We start from the raw sequence: 20,833 nt of genomic DNA, 5'->3' as shown, positions 1-20,833 counted from the left end.
GTGACTGATAAACATTAACTGAGCAATTAGCATGATAATAATTACTATAATAATAATAATAATTACCACCATTTATTATTATATATATATATATTTTTGGAGATGGAGTCTTGCTCTGTCACCCTGGGCAGGGTGCAGTGGCATCATCACAGCTCACTGCAACCTCAAATTCCTGACCTCAAGCCATCCTCCAGCCTCAGTCTCCTGAGTAGCTGGGACTATAGGCGCACATCACCACACCAGGCTAATTTTTCTATTTTTTGTAGAAACAGGGTCTTGCTCTTGCTCAGGCTGGTCTCGAACTCCTGACCTCAAGTGATCCTCCTGCTTCAGCCTCCCAGAATGTTAAGATTACAGGCGTGAGCCACCACCCACACCCAGCCTATACATATGATTTTTTTTACTTTTTAAAAAATTTTTTTTATTTCAGCATGTTATGGGGGTACAAAAGTTTAGGCTACGTATATTGCCCTTGTCCCCCCTCCTCCCCCTGAATCAGAGCTACAAACGTGTCCATCCCCTAGATGGTGCGCATCACACTCATAATGTATGTATACACCCATCCCCTTCCCCCCCACATCTGCCCCACACCCGATTAATGATATTCCTAAATGTGCTCTTAGGTGTTGATCAGTGAAACCAATTTGATGGTGAGTACATGGGATGCTTGTTTTTCCATTCTTGGGCTACTTCACTTAGTAGAATGGGTTCCAGCTCTTTCCAGGAAAATACAAGAGGTGCTATATCACCATTCCTTTCAGAAACACTGTGAGGGGGTTATAATCATGTTCCCTTTGCATATTAACTAACAGAAATTTAGTAACTTACTCAAGGTCACATAGCTAGGAAGTGGCAGAACCAGAATTCAAACCTAGGTTTGTGTCACTTCAAAGTCCATCTTCTAAACCATTAGTCTATTACTGTCTACCAAGGCAGTGGGGGTCACTGAGAGATTTAAAACTTAATCCTTGCCCATCATGGGTTTATAATTTCCTAATACAGGTAGATAGATGGAGAGTAAATGATAATACAATGGAGCATGCATGGTTATCACCTGATGGACGGGAGTGTAGCCAATTAATGCTAGCTGGGGCAAATAGGAAGGCTTAGAGGAAGGTGGTTTGGGCTCAGGTTAGGGGGAAAGGCGGTGGAGCAATTCCTCACGTCACTAAGAAGCTGGCAATATGGACAGCATGTACAGGAGACAATTAAAAAAACCATTTTGACTAGAGCTCTTGGGATAATGCAGATAAAGTTAGGAGCTGGGTAACGGTCACATTTCAAAAGATCTTAAAAGCGGGGCTGAACAGTTAAGTAGTGGGCAAGACACACGATGGACAGGACTGGAGGGAGGGAGACCGGTTAGACTGCTGCAGTGGTCTAGGAGTGATGAGTCTAAGGACTAAAGTGTTAACAGTAGAAAACAGAAATGAAGGGTGGACACTGAAAAACTTGTAATTACGACCTAGAAATTAACCAGATATTGGAGGAGAAGAGTAAGAGTCATGAATGACTCCAAGGTCTTACAAAATTGAGATCTAGGAAAGGGGGGATAATGACAAAATAAGGAGTTACTTTGGGAGGAATGATGATAAGCTTGGTACTATTTTAATTAATGTCTATGCAAGCAGATATGAGAGGGTATATTCCAGTGACCTGGCTATAAATACACCCTCTGAAAGGTGAGAAACTCTTTTCGTTTAAAAAGGATCAAAACTGCTATATTGGAGTCTCCAGGAAAAGAGAATGAAAATGTAAAAATCAGTCTTACAGATAACAGTTTAACTGCCAGTTTCTAAATAAAACTCAATCATTTACAACACAAATAATCATTAAGCAGCTTTGTCACTTGCTTTAATAAATGAGATTAGAATAGATTTTTGTTTTGGCTTATTTTAATAAGCAGCTATACTTTATATTTTGTGTGTGTAAAAATACTATATTGAATACTATTACATGACAGTTATGACATTAAAGGCAACAAGCCATTCATTTATTGAAAAAATAGTATTACTAAGGCTGGGGATGAGTTTCTTATATACAAATTCCTACAATATATAGGAAAGAAAATAGAACAACCTACTTCCCTATAAAGAATCAAGCTGTGAGACAATGAGAATATATGCGTTCTTCTGCTTTAAGCATTTCTTTTAAACTGTAAGTTTAACTTGCTACTTTTTAAGTATTTAATAGATTGTTATTTCTTAAATTGTTCTACCTCCCTTACATTGTTCTTTATGTTGCTTCATTTTCTTCATGGCTAAGTGAGAGGAATAATATGCCCTAATGCTCCTGCAGAACAGATTTTTTTCACTATACAGTTACAGAATCCCTACAGAAGCCTATAAAATGTCCCTCCTGTGTTTATGGGGACTTCCTCCTGCCCTGCTGCATTATGGCAGTTCTTATTTCAGAGGAGTCTGATTCATGGATACCAAAACCCAACAGCCAGCAATAAGAATCATTCAACTTTTCATAAGTAATACATACAACTAGAAAAGAATTTAAACATAGAGACAAATAACTAATAAACAAACTGAAAAGAATCAGGTATTTAACAACACAAAAACCAAAGGAAAATAATTGTTTATAGGTTTGGCCTATAAATTGTACTTCTGGGACTTACTGCAATAAAGTAAGAACAAAGAAGTTCTGTACAGAGAAATATTAATATCTGTACAAAGATATCACTGGAACACTAAATATAAGAACAGAAAATTAGAAACAACTTCAGTGATAGGGCAATGAAAAAATTATGGTAACTCAAAGGAATATAATGTGGACATTTAAGATAATAAATATGACTATTATGTAGCCATATGGAAAAGTGTTTATAAAATAGCATAAGATTAAAAAAGCAGACCCCAAAATTTTATATGTACTATATTACAACTGTTTAAAATTATATATATCTTGAGTAAAGATTGTAAATGGTGAAATGAAAACAAGTATGTTAGAATACTAGGATTAAGACAAAACCATATTAAAATTTCCTTAGTATTATAAAGCTGCTTCAACTAAAGATAATTTTTTTAAAACTATATTTACATAAAATCCATACTGTATATTTAAGATGTATAACAATGATCATTAAAATTTTACATCACTCTTCTTGGGAAAAAAAATTAGCAATCCTTAAATAAAAAGGAAGTTATATTTTCTTAAAAAAGAAAAACAGTAAAAAAGAAATGAGCAGAAAATATAAAATATGCTGAATACTTTTCACAAAAATTTGAATTTGAGAAAAAGAAAACTCAAAAATAAAAATGAAATTTTTGAGTAAGACAAATTTTCACAATATGACTAGTAGAATTAGTCTTATAATTTTGTAGTAGTCATCAATCCTATAATTTCAGTTGGGATACATATTTTACATATATATTTCCTATTCCTTCTATATCTATAGTACAATTGAATGATGAGTTCTTGCTTTAGCTTTTAAGTTGATGGTAATAACAATCTAAATAAGTATGCATTTGGTTTGGTTTGGAAAAGTTAAAACACAAACATACACATCCCAATTTATTAGCTTGGGGACTACAGTTTTTGACGATCCTACCTATAGAAAATTCTGCTGAATGTGGTGCTGCTTCCTATTATAATTTTTAAATAATCAGATGCAAACCAAAGCACCCAGTATAAACTATGTGTATAGACTGGTTTCCTATCTTTGTTATTTACTGTGTATGTAAAGGTCTCAGTTTATTAATAGAACACAATTTAAAGACAAATTTGATAAATGTATTAGGTGACTGAGGAACTAAAAATAAAATATTTATGCTTAGGTTAAAGGAAGAAAGAGTTCATTAGTTTCAGCCTAAAACTATTTCAATAATTCTTAATTCTATCGCAAAATCGTATTTATTACATAGTTACACACACACACACACACACACAAACATTTTTCTACATAGCTACAAAATCTTCATCATAATTATGACTTAAAACTACTGCTAGGCCTTGTGATTTAGGCAATGACAGAATATCTGGTAATAAATTTACCCTCCTACCATACACATTTATGAAACTGGATAAAATATTTGAAACAACTATTTTCAGATACTGGACTACACTTCAGATAGTGCAGAACTACAATCCTTAAGAGAAACACAAAAGGTGAGTCCCTATATCCACCCGGTCATTCTGTCTAGGGACACATTTTAGACTGTGGTACAGAGAGGTCGAACCCAAGCAGAGGGTGATTGTCTCACTAAGGGGCAGTTCTGTGAGTTGAGAAGGTAGAGACCAGAGTTCAGAGTTGCTGAGGGTTTGTGCAGCAGGATATTGAAAAAGTCGGAGCTGGACAGAGGGGAGGGCCCCTGAAGTCTACAAGAGTTGTCCCAGGGTTTTCAGCTAGTACTGGCTGCTCATCCACAGGGAAAGACTCCACAGGGCCCAGTAGAGAGAAAGGATTCTGGGGATGATGGTGGAGGAAAGAGAACTGCCTGGAGATAGGTAATGCAATGCTTGAAATTGTTGGAGTTTTGGCTAAGCCAGAATGGAAAGATCTCTCTGAACACCTCAGACATTCAGTTAAGACTGTAGAAATGCCATGCCATGGGAATAAAAACCATACTGGGCTGGGCGCAGTGGCTCACGCCTGTAATCCTAGCACTCTGGGAGGCCGAGGCAGGCGGATTGTTTGAGCTCAGGAGTTCGAGACCAGCCTGAGCAAGAGTGAGACGCCGTCTCTACTAAAAATAGAAAGAAATTATACGGACAGCTAAAATATATACAGAAAAATTAGCCGGGCATGGTGGTGCATACCTGTAGTCCCAGCTACTTGGGAGGCTGAGGCAGAAGGATCACTTGAGCCCAGGAGTTTGAGGTTGCTGTGAGCTAGGCTGACGCCACGGCCCTCTAACCCGGGCAACAGAGTGAGACTCTGTCTCAAAAAAAAAAAACAAAAAACAAAAAACATACTGGACTCAGAATGATATTAAAATAGTCCCATCCTAACAACACCTAAAATCAAACCTGATGCAAGCAAGATCTGGCAGTAATTTAACCCCTTGCCAGAAAAAAAAACTCACCATCTTTAAAGGAAGACAACATAATCTGGACTCCATGTAAGATATCATCTGTAAATCTACCATACAAATAAAAACTATTAGATATGTGAATCAAGAGAAAAGGCAGTCAATATCAGTAGACTCTGAGAAAACCAAATATTGAAATAAGTACACAAGGACTTTAAAATAGCTTTTAAAAATATGCTTAAAGATTTAAAGGAAAAGATGGACAGAACAAATGATAGATGAGAGAAATTTCAGCAAAAGAATGGAAACTATTTTTTAGAAAAGGAAATTCTAGAACAAATCCATTTACAATATCTGAAATAAAGAATTTGTTGAGTAGGCTTAACAGCTGATGGACACTGCAGAGAAAAGGTCAGTAAACTTAAAGACAGGTGTAGAAATCATCTAAATTGAAGAATAGAGAGAAAAAAGATAGAAAAAAATGTTTGAGTCTCAGTAACCTATGTGGTAATATCAGCTGGTCTAACAAACACATAAATTGAAGTCCCAGAAATGGAGAAAAGAGAGAAATGAATAAGAAAAAGGAAAAAAAATCAAAACCAAAACAAAACAAACAAAAAAAACAAACCTAAAGAAATACTGGCTAAAATTTTCCCCCCAATTTTTTTTTCTTTTAAGAGACAGGGTCTTGCTCCATTGCCCAGGCTGGAGTGCAGCAGCCAATCATAGCTCACTGTAACCTTGAACTTGTGGGCTCAAACAGTCCTCCAGACTCAGCCTCCCAAGTAGCTAGGACTACAGGCATGTGCCACCACACCAAGCTAATTTTTAAAAAAATTATTTTTGTAGAGACAGGGTCTTGCTATGTTGTCCAGGCCAGTCTTGAATTCCTGGGCTCATGTGATCCTCCTCTCAGCCCCCAAATTTGATTTTATAAAAAGAAGAAACACCCAACAGATCCAGGAGGTACAGTAAACCCCAGGCAACATAAATATAGAGAAAACTGCTAAATACAAAAGATAAGGAGAAATTTTAAAAGTATCTATTATATATAGGGGAAAAGAAATATATACTACAGCTGATTTTTCATCAGAAACAATGATAATGGAGGCCAAAAGAACAAAGCAATGACATCTTTAAAGTGCTGGGGGAAAAAAAATCAGTCAACCTAGAATTCTATATGCAGTGAAAAAATCTTTCAAAATTTTTAAGTAGAGATAATTTCAGATAAACAAAATTTAAGGGAATTTGTTAGTGGCAGAACTTGCACTACAAGAAATGTTAAAGATCTTCAGGTTGGAGGAAAATGGTACCAGATAGAGTCTTAGATCTGTAGGGTGGAATAAAGAGACCAAAAGTGACAAATATATGGATAAGTATAAAAGGCAATTTTTCTCTTTTTCTAAATTTCTTTAAAAAACCCAGCTAACTATATATAGCAAAAATAGTAACAATGATTGTACCACTTATAACATATATAGAGGTGAACTATATGACAACAATAGCACAAACATTAGGGGGATGATAAGTAGAATCATATCGTTTTAAGATTCTTACATTTTACATTAGATGGTACAATATTTATTCTAAGTAGACTGTATTAAGTTGAGGAAGCATATTATAATCTCTAGAACTGTGGTTCTCAAACTGTGGTCCACCCTTTTAGGTGGTCCACTAAGTCAAAACTATTCTCATAATATTGTACTTTGCTCTTTCACTATGTTGACATTTGCACTGATGGTATAAAAACAATGATGGGTAAAATTATAACTGCTTTAGTATAAAACAAAGCAATGACACCAAAATGTATTAGTAGTCATTGTACTCTCTAACACCATCCATGAGTGGCAAATAATATACCAATTTTTGCAAAAAATAAAAATAAATTTTTAAAAAATTTTCACTGGTTGAAGAAACAGTAAAAATTATTAATTTTATAAAATATTGATGCTTTGGTACACATCTTTTTAATATTCTGAATGACAAGATGGAAAGTATACATCAAACACTTCTGCTCCACAATGAAGTACGATGAATGACTTGAGGAAAAGCACTTGTACAACAGGAGTTGTGAACTGAACTAGTGGTTTTCTTCATGGAATGCTTTTTTAACTTGAAAGAGCAACTGTAGATAAAACTATAGTTATTCAGACTTGGGTATTTGGCATATATTTTCTCAAAAGTAAACAAAATGAGCCACTTCAAGAAAAGCAAATGATAATATTTGTTGCCAAAGATAAATTTTGTGCTTTCAAGCAGAAATTAAAATTTTAGAAAACTTGTATCTACCACCAAGAGTTTGATAGCTCCCTAGTAAAGACTTTCCTGATGAGACTGGCGGTGGTACTAACAAAAGTGATTTTTAGATATTGTATAATGAAATGTGTCAACCTTTGGAAAAACTACATAAAACAGGGAACCAATCTTTTCCAAATTATCTATGAATCATGTTATAAAATGATGCATAAGTAAAGGATCTATCCAAAGTACAGGGTGCCCCAATGTATTATAATGTAGAAGAATATAAAAAGTTCATTGGTATGGTTTCATATTCCGTATTGCAACTTAAAAACTACCATTATTGAGTTTTAGTGTAGTATCAAGAAAAACATCCACAATTATCTGAAAAGGCTATTAAAAACTCCTCACCTTTGCAAGCACATATCTGTGTGAGGCCAAATTTTTTTCAAATAATTTAACCTACACAACACATCACAAAATTTGAATGCAGAAGCATATATGAGAACTCAGCTTCTTCCATTAATGCAGACATTAAAAAGACTTGCGAACATTTCAAACAATGCCACTCTTTGCATTACATTTTTTGGAACATATATTTTCATTAAAATATGTAATTTATGTTAACATATAATGGGTTTATTATTGTTTTGAAATAATAAATATTTTTAATGTCTCAGTTTTCCAATATAGAAAATATCAATAGGCATAATCCACATCTATAACAGGTCTTTGGGGTCCTCAATAATTTAAGAGGGTAAAAGGGTCTTGAGACCAAAATGTTTGAAACTATTGTGCTAGAATAACTCCTAAAAAATAATGCAAAGATGTAGAGATAAATAACTAGTACAGAAAATAAAATAGAATAAAAAAAGTATTCAGTTTATCCAAAAGAAGGCAGGATAAAAGAAACAGAGGGGAAAAGAACAGATGAGATAAATAAAAGAATAAACAGAAAGATAACCAAACAAAATTATATTAATTTACAATGCTATCTGGATTGGATGTTATCCTAAGTTGCTTTTCTTTCTTGCTTTCTATTTTTTGTGTTAATTTAATAGCTCTATAAGGCTACCTTATTGTTTTAATTTGTATTTATTTTACTGTTGAATATTTTCTCATATGCTTATATGTACTTCTGTGTGGATCAACTTTTATGTCCATTGCCCATTTATCCATATAGCAAATAATGCTTTTCTAATAAGATAACAAATACTCTATGTTAACCTTGATGTATCAAAGTAGAAAATCATTTAGATCTTCTGTCTCTTAGTTTTTGTATTAGTAAAGTAAGAGTAATAGTTCTCAGAATAGTATATGAATTAAGATTAAGTACTCTGAAAATATAATTATCTTCTTTCATCAAATCCAAGATGCCATTATTTTCTGTATCAGTAAGAAAGAAAAAATACTTCCAACTATAATTTTAAGATGTCATCAATTGTAAGAAGTGTCATAATTCCAGAAATGTTAATTGGTGAAAAAATGTGAGTCTCAGAACAGATGAAATATAGCTGTTATAGGCATATCAGCAAATAATTGAACTAACTTCAATTAAATCATCTTTTCTACTATTGATGCTAATTTATATTTCTTATTCCTAGATGCTCACTTCTCTTTTTGGCTATAATGAATATTTCAGTTGATTATTGTTATCAGTAAATTAGTTTCTTAGGAATGAGTGACTAACAGAAGACACAAACACAGAAAGAACCAATGCCGTCTCACTTCTGCATACAATGGAATGGAGGTCACAGCTGCTGGAAGAAACTGATACCCACCTCCCTTATTAAACATTTATTGTGAACCTATATCTATCAGGCACTGGGCTGTGAATTGGGGACACAAGACGAGGAAGATTTGGTAGAACTCAAAATTATAATTGATGTAAGAAATTGTAATTGGTATTAAAAAATACAGATTTTATCATCAGGTAGCTAGTAAGGCAGGAATAGGTGTAAGGAGAGACATTCTTTTTTTATTAACTAAAATTCAAACAAAACCAATACATACAAAATATAAAGTTTCATCTTTTCATCTCTACCCTGCCTCTCATGCCCATTCCCATGCCTGAGATGAACATCACTATCAGGATAATGTGGGCCTATCCAGACTTTTCTCTCTACATATAAAAACTAAGATGTGTATCTACATGTAACACGGGTACAAGAATTCCTTAACAAAAATGTCACACTGGAGATACTTTTCTGCAACTTACTCTCTTCATTTATCAATGTATCACAGCCATCTCTTAATATTAGTAAAGATAGATCTCTCAGTTTTATTAACTGCTACATTATTTTCCAATGTATAGATATAACCATAGTTTTTCACAGTTTTATTAAAGTGTACCTGACATACAGTAAACTTCAGATATTCAAAGTGTACAATTTGGTAAGTTTTGATATATGTAGCACTTGTGAAACTATCACCACAATCAACATAATGAACATATCCATCACCTTCAGAAGTTTCCTTGTGCCCCTTGTAACTCCTTCTTCCCATGGCTCCTCTTCTCACCAGCCTCCCTACTGACCAGCAACCACTGACCTGCCTTCTGTGTCTATAGATTGGTTTGCATTTCCTAGAACACTACAAGAAAGTATAGTATGTATTCTTTATTTCTAGCTTCTTTCACTCAGTGAAAGAATACTAATAAATATTTATTTATTATTAATTTATTACTGAAATAATTCTGTCAATAATTTCATAATTATTTTGAAATTCATCCATGTTGTGTGTATAAATAGTAGGTATATGTTTAACTTTTTAAGAACCTGCCAAGTCACATTCCAAAGTGCTTATACCATTTTATATTCCCACCAGCAGTGTATGAAAGTTCCAGTTTGGCCACATCCTTGCCAACCCTTGGTATGCTCAATATTTTGAATTTCAGCTATTTTAATAGGTAAGTAGTGGTATCACTATCTCATGGTGACTTTAATTTGCCCTTTCCTTATGACTCATGATGTTGAGCATCTTTTCATGTGCTTATTTACCATCTGTGTACCTTCTTTGGTTAAGTGTCTCCTAAAATTTTTTGTTCATTTTTACTGGGTGGCTTCATTATTTTTGACCTTTGAGAGCTTCTTATATATTCTGATTATGAATCTTTTATCAGCAATAAAAAGGAACAAACTATTGAAACATACAACAACATGGATAAATCTCAAAATAATTATGCTGAGTCAAAGAGGCCAGACAAAAAGAGAATACATATTATATGATTCCCTTTATATTAAATATTGGAAAATGCAAACTAATCGCTATGTATTCTATGTTCCTTCTCCCTCCTTCCTTCTTTCCTTTCTGTTATTTTGCAGGTAAATTCTCCTTAAAACTCTACTTGTCCCAGAGATCCTTTTCTCTTTCCCTGTAAGCTCCAGTTCAAAGACTAGGCATTTTCTCTATTTTCTGTAGCTTAGGTGGGGGTGGGGGGAGGCAAAAGCACTGATAGACTCCACTGGGTAGCAGGCAGCCTTTATGAGGGTCTGGGTCTGCTTTTTTGTTTTGTCAAATTATCCTTCATTGAAATATTTTTCTTTGTAGTTCTTAACTAGCAGGGCGTTCCACTGCACTACTATTGATGTCATCTATGATGTCATGAGGGTGGAGCAATTGAAATTGCAGTCCATAGACTAGGTACTCCCCAGGATTTCCTTCTTAGTTTTCTGGCTAAATATTAGTGACACATCTGTCAGGTAATGTTGACAATCTCATTAAAAGTAATAGTTCCACTATGCTTTTTTTTTTTTTTTTGAGACATGGTCTCACTCTGTTGCCCAGGCTGGAGTGCAGTGGTGTGATCATAGCTCACTGTAACCTCAGATTCCTGGACTCAAGTGATCCTCCTGCCTCAGCCTCCCCAGTAGCTGGGACCACAGGCATACATTACTATGCCTGGCAAATTTTTTTATTTTCTGTAGAGAAAGGGTCTCACTCTGTTGCCCAGGTTAGTTTCGAACTCCTGGCCTCAAGTGATCCTCCCACCTTGGCCTCCCAAAGTGTTGGGATTGCAGGCGTGAGCCACTGTGCCCAGCCTCCAGTGTGCTTAATGTTTTTCTGTTTCTTTCAGTCCCTGGGTGGCTTCTTGAAGGCTGTGCTGATCCAGGCAAAGGCAGAAGGTGCCAGCTGAATCTGAGCCTGCCTGTTCTGAATGGTCCTTAGACCCTTCTAGTCATCAGTTGCTTTGGTGATGTCATCATCAACTTTTCTTAGAGATAGTCCCAGGGGGATGGTCTGGGGAATTAGGGAGGACGTGGAATGACTTCCCCACTGGTGCACCTCAGACATACCACTTTGATCTCCTTGGGGTTGAACTTGAATGGCATGGCAGAAGGGGCTGGTGTCAACTGAACCTGGATATGGGACAAATGAAGAAAGTTGTACCTTGGCTTTTCCAAGCTGAAAGCCAAAAAACTGAGTCTGCCTTTTTTTTTTTTTTTTATGAGTCCTATGCCAGGTCTCATTTACCTAGTTAAGATATGCCCTACTTCTAAGAGTAATTTCTCTTGGGCTTTGGATAGGTCCCTCAATTCAGCATAGTACCCTGGAAAACAGAGCCATCTGGTTTCCCCTGCTCTCCTGAGACCTCAAATTCTATTGTGATAGGTAAGAACATTTATTTCCAAGGGCTCATTTTCAACCTTTGCTGGGGCTGCCTAATGAATATGAGTAGGAAGACTTACAATTTGCCTGCTGACCTTCTTTTCCTAGCACTGCTGCTGAGGAATGTAGATGGGCTTAGGAGCTACTCCAAGCCACACAAGAATCTACAATTACTTTTCTTGGTCACTAATTTTCCATGTTTATGGCCTTTTTTGGGTTGCCGTTGGTATAGTTCTGTGTGTTTTTACTATTCCTTATTCATTTTGTTGGAAGACGAATACTCTGCATTTCAAATTCATCTCATCTTTTTTTACTTGCAAGGCTTTGGCTTATTTGTGAAATAGACTAGTTATCTCTTGGGTCTGCCAGAGAACCTAGCCCAGTGATGGACACATGTCAATATATAGAAAATGCTGGGAATAAGGGGTATCCTTCCATGTTCTATAACAGTTAACTCTAAGAATTCTGAAAAACAGAGCCAAATTAAATTCTCCTAAATACTTCTTTTGTCACATTACTCATACTGTTTCAAAATATGAAGCCTCTCTTCCAACTAGGCTGGTTTGCTTGCTTTGGAATATACCTCATGTGTTTATTCCCAATTCCAGATCTTTGCTCATGTTACCACTGGTCCCAAACAAATTAGCTTCACTGTTTAAATATTCCTTATCCTTCAAAGCTCAGGTTAAATTCTACCTGCTCTTCCATCCTCACCTTGGGAATCTCTTCCTATTCTGAATTCTTATGGTCTTTACAGTCTTTATCACTTATTATGACCTTGCATACTCCTTTATGTTGTTAATTTATGCATGGGTGTATATCTCAATTCGTCATCCAATAATACTAAGAATGATGCCTTTTAGTGAATACTTACTACTGAGAGCTTATATGTATTATCTACTTTACCACTCACAAGAACCCCAGGAATGAACTAGCTCAAGTTTGCGTAGCTGGAAAGGGATAGATTCAGGATTTCAAGTCAGATTTTTGGGATTCTGAAGTCCATGTTTAGCCACTATACTAACTTTCAGTCTAGTTCTAAGCTTCTAGTAGATAGGAACTGGATCTTATATTTCTCTATATTGATTCAGTTACTCAAATGTATTTATTGGTTGCCCATTATAGGAAATATAGCTATAGGGAATATAGCTATGAAACAGATAGCTATGAAACAGCTCTTGTCTGAAGAATCATACATTCTAATAATGAAGATAAAACAGATACATAAATAAAGTACATGTTAGAAAATAGTAATAAAATAGCTAATTCTTATATGTTATTTACTATGTGTAGACATTTTATATTATATAAACTCACTTAATCCTCACAACACCCCATGAGATGGATATTACTATTATTATCCCATTATCCCATTTTACGGATGAGGAAACTGAACCACAGAGAGATTAAGTAACTTCCCAAGCTTGGACAACTATTAAGACTATACTCTCAACATCTAGACTACACTGCCTCTCATGACAAATGTTATAATGGAGGTAGCCAAAGAAAATACTTACTGATTAACTGCAACAAAGAACTAGTATGAAACAGGGCAAGAGAAATAAGATGATAAATGTAATGATTATATATAGAAAATTATGTAATAAGAAAGAATTTTTGGTATCTATTTGGACCCTGGAAACAGTCTATTATTTAAAAGGGTTATGTAACAGAAGTCATGTTGCAACACACAGGTCTTACCTTGGATCTACAGAGAATGGCTTAGCTCAGTGTTTTTTAAACTAAAGGTCATAATCCCTTTGTGAGTCATGAAATCAATTTAGTTAGTTTAACCTACACTTAAAAAGAGAAAGAAAAAGAAATAGAGTAGAATAAAATAAATGGAAAACATTGGTGTACATTTCACATGGCAAATAATGTACAGGAAGCTTTTGCTACTGTTTTATATATGTGTATATGTGATATCATCACGTACTGGTCCAGGATGTAAACTGTATTTCTTATTGTGGATCATACCACTGGCCTAGCTGATTTGGTCATGTAATAGGCATTTACTGCTTCCTTATAATTTCAGAGATACCTTGAAAAGTTCCTACACACTTAAACCAAGAACAGTGTGGAGTAAGGAATGAGTTTTCCAAGTATTAATATCTGTGTAAGTTACTCAATATAGACAGATTTCTGGGCCATGTCCCAAAAGCATTTTGAGTATCATTTCCTGTCAATACCCCCAAAACTGATAAATGTACTAAGTATGATTTTAAAAGACTATAGGCAGAATGTAAAATGGTTTATCTGTTATGGAAAACAGTCTGACAGTTTCTTAAAAACTTAAACAGAATTACCATATGACCCACAATTCCACTCCTAGGAATATACCCCCCAAAATTGAAAATAGGGACTCAAACAAGAACATGTGCACACATGTTCATAGCAGCACTGTTCACAAGAGACAAAAGGTAGAAACAGTCCAAATGTCCATCAGTAGATGAATGAATAAACCAACAGTAGTGTATTAAACAATGGAATATTAATGAGCCTCAAAAAGGAATGAAGTATCGATACATGTTACAAGGTAGATGAACCTCCAAGACATTATGCCAAGTAAAAGAAGCCAGACACAAAAGATCACATATCATATGATTCCATTTCTATGAAATATCCAGAATAGGTAAATCCATAGAGATAGAATACATATTAGTGGTTGCTAGAGGCTGGGGGAGTGGGGGTAAACTGCTTCACGGATAAGGGGTTTTTACTTTGGAGTGATGGAAATGTTGTGGAACTAGACAAAGTTGCTGGTTGCACAAAATTGTGAATGTTATTAATGCACTGAATGGTTCACTTTAAAATGGTTATTTTTATGGCATATGAATTTCATGTCACGAAAATTAAAAAATAAAAGACTATAAGTAAAAATAAAGTCAGATATAAGTACTAGTAATAAAAATTTCCAGAATCTGGAAGTCAAATCTTTCTCAGGATATGAGAAACTGAATAAAAGGGGTTATCTTTATCTTTTCTTGAAAAAACAACTTTAAAAGAAGGTCATATAGAGAGTAAATCATCCTTACTAACTAGAGGCTAAAGGGAAAATGAATTGTAGACAATTCTAAGCAGTATCTCTGAGAGAAAACTGACATGTACTTTTCTATAAACATGTTTAAAGAATCAAATTCTCCAGCCTGAGCAAGAGCGAGACCCCGTCTCTACTACAAAATAGAAAGAAATGATCTGGACAGCTAAAAATATATATAGAAAAAAAAATTAGCCGGGCATGGTGGCACATGCCTGTAGTCCCAGCTACTTGGGAGGCTGAGGCAGAAGGATTGCTTAAGCCCAGGAGTTTGAGATTGCTGTGAGCTAGGCTGATGCCATGGCACTCTAGCCCAGGCAACAGAGCGAGACTCTGTCTCAAAAAATAAAAATAAATAAAAAAATAAAAATCAAATTCAGCAAGAGAAAAAACACTATTCTTAAATTGAAAGAAAATAAGGAAGAAAATGAGAACTTTTGGACAGAACTTTGGACTTGAAGGAAGGGGAGAACAAACCAGTTTTAGTTTAACTTGCGAATCTTCTCTTAAAGAAGAAGAAAGATAGTTTAGGGGAAGATGATGTGAGCCACCTTCCTCTTCCCTTGGAGGAAATTATTTTTATTATTAATAGTATGTATCCATGTTGGTAGAGCATTCACTAGAGGTTTCCTGGTGCAGGCTGGCTAATCCCTTGGTGGGGGCAGGGTATGCCGTGGAAGAAGATGCCTATTTAGACTAGATCAAGGTTTTTCAAACTGTGATCAGCAGAGCCCTGAAGGTCCTCTAGGCTGCTAGAAAAAGTGAGAGGTAGGAAGAAACAGAAGTGGAGCTGCTGATGACCCAGGTTCATTCTGAGCAGGTTTGCCTCATCTTTTAAATCCTAGAATTCCACATTAAAACTTCACTTGAAAAACGTTTTGCTGCTAAAGAAAAATTTGAAAACCATTAGATTGGATCAAGGTTCCCAAACTTGGCTGCTCAGAAGAATTACTAAAAGAGCTTTTTCAAATTAAAAACTCCTGGGCTATACCTGTAGACCTAGTGAAACAGTAGCTCCTCGAGGGATTTTCATGCAGCCAAAGCTAGCCCATGGGGTTTAAGAAGCGCTGGACCAGATGACCCTTGTTTTCCTGAGAGAGTTTATGACAAAACAGAACTTAAATCAGTAGGCAAGAATCTCAAGTAAAAGAGCAGGTGGTAGCAGATGGAAAAAGAGAACACAGACAGCTAAATCACCAGGGTCTAATGAAGGAAAAAAAAAATTGGTAAACGAAGAGCTTGCCTAGGACCAGAAGTTCCTCTGGAGATTTAATTGCCTGGCAAAGGGCCCATTTTATCTCACAGCCTACAATAACTGTCCACATTGGTGATGGTAGTCGAAATGGTTTAATTCAGCAGCTGCCCAAAAAAGCATAATGTGAGCCACATATGTAATTAAAAAATTTCTAGTAGCCACATTAAAAAAAGTGAAAATAAATAGATGAAATTAATTTTAATATTTTATTTAACATATATCCAAAATTTTGTTCATTTTTAATATGTAACTCAATATAAAAATTATTAATGAGATATTTTAATTTTTTTTTTTTCCTGATATGGAGTCTCGCTCTGTTGCCCAGGCTAGAGTACAGTGGTGTGATCATAGCCATCTGCAATCCTGGGCTCAAGCGATTCTCCTGCCTCAGCCTCCCACGTAGCTGGGACTACAGGCGTGTGCCACCACACGTGGCTAATTTTTCTATTTTCTTGTAGAGACGAGGTCTCACTGTTGCCCAGGCCAGTCTTGAACCCCTGGCCTCAAGTGATCCTTCCACCTTGGCCTCCCAGAGTGCTGGGATTACAGGCATGAGCCACCACACTCAGCCTTACCTTATTTTTTTTGTGCTAAGTCTTCAAAATCTTACAGTACATCACAATTCAGACTAGCTACATTTTGAGTGCTCATATGGCTAGTGGCTACTGTATTGTACAGTATAGGACTAATTAATTAAAAAAACAACATATTTCATTCTAAACTGATATTTTGTTGCAATAAAAAGTCCATGATCACCTTCCCAGCCCTAAAGATGCTGCTCCAGAGGCTAGTCTGACAAGAATTTTGTCTGCAGATCTCATACCCAACTTCACCTCTTCAGTCGTGGCCAGCAGCAGTATCTGTGCTTTGGACATTTTTATTGCTCACAAATCCTATTCAAAATGTCTAAAACTAAATTTACAATCTTTCTTCCAAAATAAAAAATCAATTTACCTCTTGATTTTCCTATTTGTATCAGTCACCTAAGATCAAAACTTCAGAGTCAAATTCTACCTTTTCCTTTATTCTGTGCAAGCACCAAGTTCATTTATTCTTCCTTCATAATCTCTTTCTCCCTGGCCCTTTCCTGCTTTCAATTCTCCCTGCTGATCTGTCCAGTATACTGTTACCAAATATGCATACTTAATACACTACGTATAATGTCATTTCTCTTCAATGGCTCCATAATGCCTTATACTTCAGCTACAAATTCAGGACCATGAACAATCTTCATCCCACTCACACTTTTGGCCTGTATCATTCCAACCTTATCTTTTGCCAATCTCCTAAAATAGCCTTTTTTTTAGAGCAAATTATCCTATGCACTGTCTGTACAATGCCTTATACTTCCCTCATCTCGGGGTTTTATGATTGTCTACCCACCTAGAATGTCCTTACTCCAGTTGACCTATTCAAATCATTATTCAACAAATATTTATGTGTCAGGCACTGTGCTCTATACTGGAGGTAGAATAAATTCAGGCATACCTCAGTATGCTTCACAGATGTTGCATTTTTTACAAATTGAAAGTCTGTGATAACCCTACACATAGCAAATCTATCAATGCCATTTTTCCAATAGCATGTGCTCACATCTTGTCTCTGTGTCACATTTTGGTAATTCTTGCAATATTTCAAACTGTTTTGTTATTATGATATCTGTTATGATGATCTGTGATCAGTGATCTTTGATACTACTATTGTAATTGTTTGGGGGCATCATGAACCATGCCCATATAAAATGGCGAACTTAATCAATAAATGTTGTGTGTTTTCTGACTGTTCTACTGACTATCTGTTCCCCATCTCTCTCCCTCTCCCTGGGTCTCCCTATTTCCTGAATACAACAATATTGACATTATGCCAATTAATAACCCTACAATGGCCTCTAAGTGTTCAAGTGAAAGGAAGAGTCACATGTCTCACACTTTAACTCAAAAGCTATTAATAGAAATAATTAAGTTTAGTGAGGAAGGCATATCGAAAGCTGAGATAAGCCGAAAGCTAGGTCTCTTGCACCAGTTAGCAAACTTATGAGTGCAAAGGAGAAGTTCTTGAAGGAAATTAAAAATGCTACTCCAGTGAACACATGAATGATAAGAAAGCAAAATAGCATTATTACTGACATAGAGAAAATTTTAGTGGTCTAGATAGAAGATCAAGCCAACTATAACATTCCCTTAAACCAAAGCCTAATCCAGACCAAGGCCCTAACTCTCTTCAATTCTATGAAAGCTGAGGAAGCTGTAGAAGAAAACGCTAAAGTTAACAGAGGTTGGTTCATGATGTTTAAGGAAAGAAGCCATCTCCATAATAAGAAAAAGTGCAAGTGATACAGCAAGTGCTGATAGAGAAGCTGCAGCAAGTTATCCAAAAGATCTAGCTAAGATCATTGATGAAAGTGATGACATTAAACAACAGATTTTCAATGTAGGCGAAACAGCCTTCTATTGGAAGGAGATGCCATCTAGGACTTTCATAGCTAGAGAGGAGAAGTCAACACCTAGCTTCAAAGCTTCCAAGACCAGGCTGACTTTCTTATTAGGGGCTAATGCAGCTGATGACTCTAAGTTGAAGCCAATGCTCATTTACCATTCTGAAAATCACAGGGCCCTTATGAATTATGCTAAATGTACTCTGCCTGTGCTCTAGAGATGGAATAACAAAGCCTGCATGACAGCAGATCTGTGTACAGCATGGTTTACTGAGTAATTTAAGCCCACTGTTGAGATCTACTGCTGAGGAAAAAAGACTCCTTTCAAAATATTACTGCTCATTGAAAATGCACCTAGTCACCCAAGAGATCTGATGGAGATATACAAGTAGTTTATGTCATATACCAAATCCTTTGTTGTCATTTCAACTTAGTTGATAAAGCAGTAGCAAGATTTGAGAGGATGGACTTCAATTTTGACAGAAGTTCTGTTGTGGGTAAAATGCTATCAAACAGCATCCCATGCTACAGAAAAATCTTTCAGGGAAATGAAGAGTCAGTTGATGTGACTAACTTCACTGAAATTGCCACAGCCACCCCAGCCTCCAGCAACCACCAACCCGATCAGTCAGCAGCCATCAACACTGAGGAGAGACCCTTCACCACCAAAAAGATTACAACTTGCTGAAGGATCAGATGATTTTTAGCATTTTTTAGCAAAGCAATAAAGTATTTTTAAATTAAGGTGTGTACATTGTTTTTTTAGACATAATGCTATTGCACACTTAATAGACTACAGTATAGTGTAAACATAACTTTTACATGCAATAGGAAACAAAAAAATTTGTGACTCACTGTATTGCAATATTCATTTTACTGCAGTGGTCTGGAACCAAACCCAAAATATTTCTGATAGAAAATTTGTAATTCCAATCTCAATTTTCCTCCACTTTAAGAAATCGTCCCGAGGCCAGGCATAATGGCTTACATCTGTAATCTCAGCACTCTGGGAGGCGGAGGTGGGAGGATTGCTTGAGTGCAGTGGTGAAATACCAGCCTGGGCAACATTTTTTTACCTCTACAAAAAATTTAAAAATTAGCCAGCCATGGTGGGGCACACCTGTGGTCCCAGCTACTCAGGAGGCTGAGGTGGGAGGATTGCTTGAGGCCAGGAGTTCCAGGCTGCAAGTGAGCTGTGATTGCACCACTGCACTCTAGCCTGGGTGACACAGCAGGACTCTGTCTCCAAAAAAAGAAAAAAAAAAGAAAGAAATCTTCCTGACTTTGCACAGACAGAAATGGTTTTACATTACTGAGTCGTTCTCATAAGGCATATAGTCTACAACACTCCCTGGACCCTTACATCTTGCTGCTTTGTATGGCTAATTGTTAACCTTTTTTTTATAAATATATATCTTCCCAAATAGTGTGGATTTCCTGAAAGTGTGGACGAGAGTCATACCAACATGTTCTCCCTGGTGCTCAGTAAACAGCAAGTACTGAATACACATTCACTGACTGACAAGTATTTATACAAAAGGAAGGGCCTGTGGAGCAGGAGGAGGGGCCCCACCTCACGCCCACCCAGTGATAGGCTGGCAAATCAAGAGCAGAGGTAAGAAGGAAGGGTCTGCAAGAACCCCAAAGCACTAAAAGCACTTGGGAAGTTTCACTTTTGCAATTTCATTTGCAAAGAAGTTTAGAATTGGCAACACTTAAGTCAGGATCAGTTACCCTAGCTTTTGGACCTCTACAACGTGAGTTAGGTAATCAGCTTTAAAAATCCTTTCTTGGTACTAAATGAAAACAATACCACTGGTGATATTTAATAAACATATATAATATCAGATCTAAAAAGAACACTCACCACATGTTGTGTTCAAAAACTTTGGCTGGGTCAGTTAAAATCCTTGATCCCAGAGGGGCCACTGGATGGTTCCCACTTTGGTATCTGTGTGGCACCTTTCGTAGCCTTAGGCAGAAAGTGGAATTTCTCCAAATAATATTCATCCTGAGCAGTACCTGAGAAGTTACAAATGATTAATTAGTCATTATGGATTGCACGGTGTATTGTTTGTCTAATAGCCAAAATCTGGTCCCTAAGGTTTACAACCTGAGAAACAACACGAAAACCAAAAACTTTTACATGAAAAATAGGCATGACAGCTTCTCTCCTGAGGTATTTTCCAGCCAGGAAAGGGAAAAGGAATATTTAGGGTAGGTGACATTGGCTAGCATTATTTCTATGCCATAGCCTTGATCAACTTTGCTTTGCTGGATAT

General features: G+C 36.1%; 1 protein-coding gene and 1 pseudogene across 1 annotated transcript in view; both read right to left on the bottom strand.

Annotated features, from left to right (window-relative positions):
• Positions 1–20,833, bottom strand: part of METTL8 (methyltransferase 8, tRNA N3-cytidine) — a 73,835-nt gene that overhangs the window by 25,760 nt on the left and 27,242 nt on the right. The window contains exon 3 of the mRNA XM_069471313.1: positions 20,419–20,573. Within this exon, the coding sequence (XP_069327414.1) occupies positions 20,419–20,561 (143 nt within the window). The 5' untranslated portion in view covers positions 20,562–20,573. The remainder of the gene's footprint in view (positions 1–20,418; positions 20,574–20,833) is intronic.
• Positions 10,770–11,548, bottom strand: LOC138385257 (large ribosomal subunit protein uL11-like; annotated as a pseudogene).

Source organism: Eulemur rufifrons, chromosome 1 (assembly GCF_041146395.1).
Source record: "Eulemur rufifrons isolate Redbay chromosome 1, OSU_ERuf_1, whole genome shotgun sequence".
In the NCBI taxonomy this organism is placed as follows: Eukaryota; Metazoa; Chordata; class Mammalia; order Primates; family Lemuridae; genus Eulemur; species Eulemur rufifrons.
This window is presented reverse-complemented; position numbering and strand designations above follow the sequence as displayed.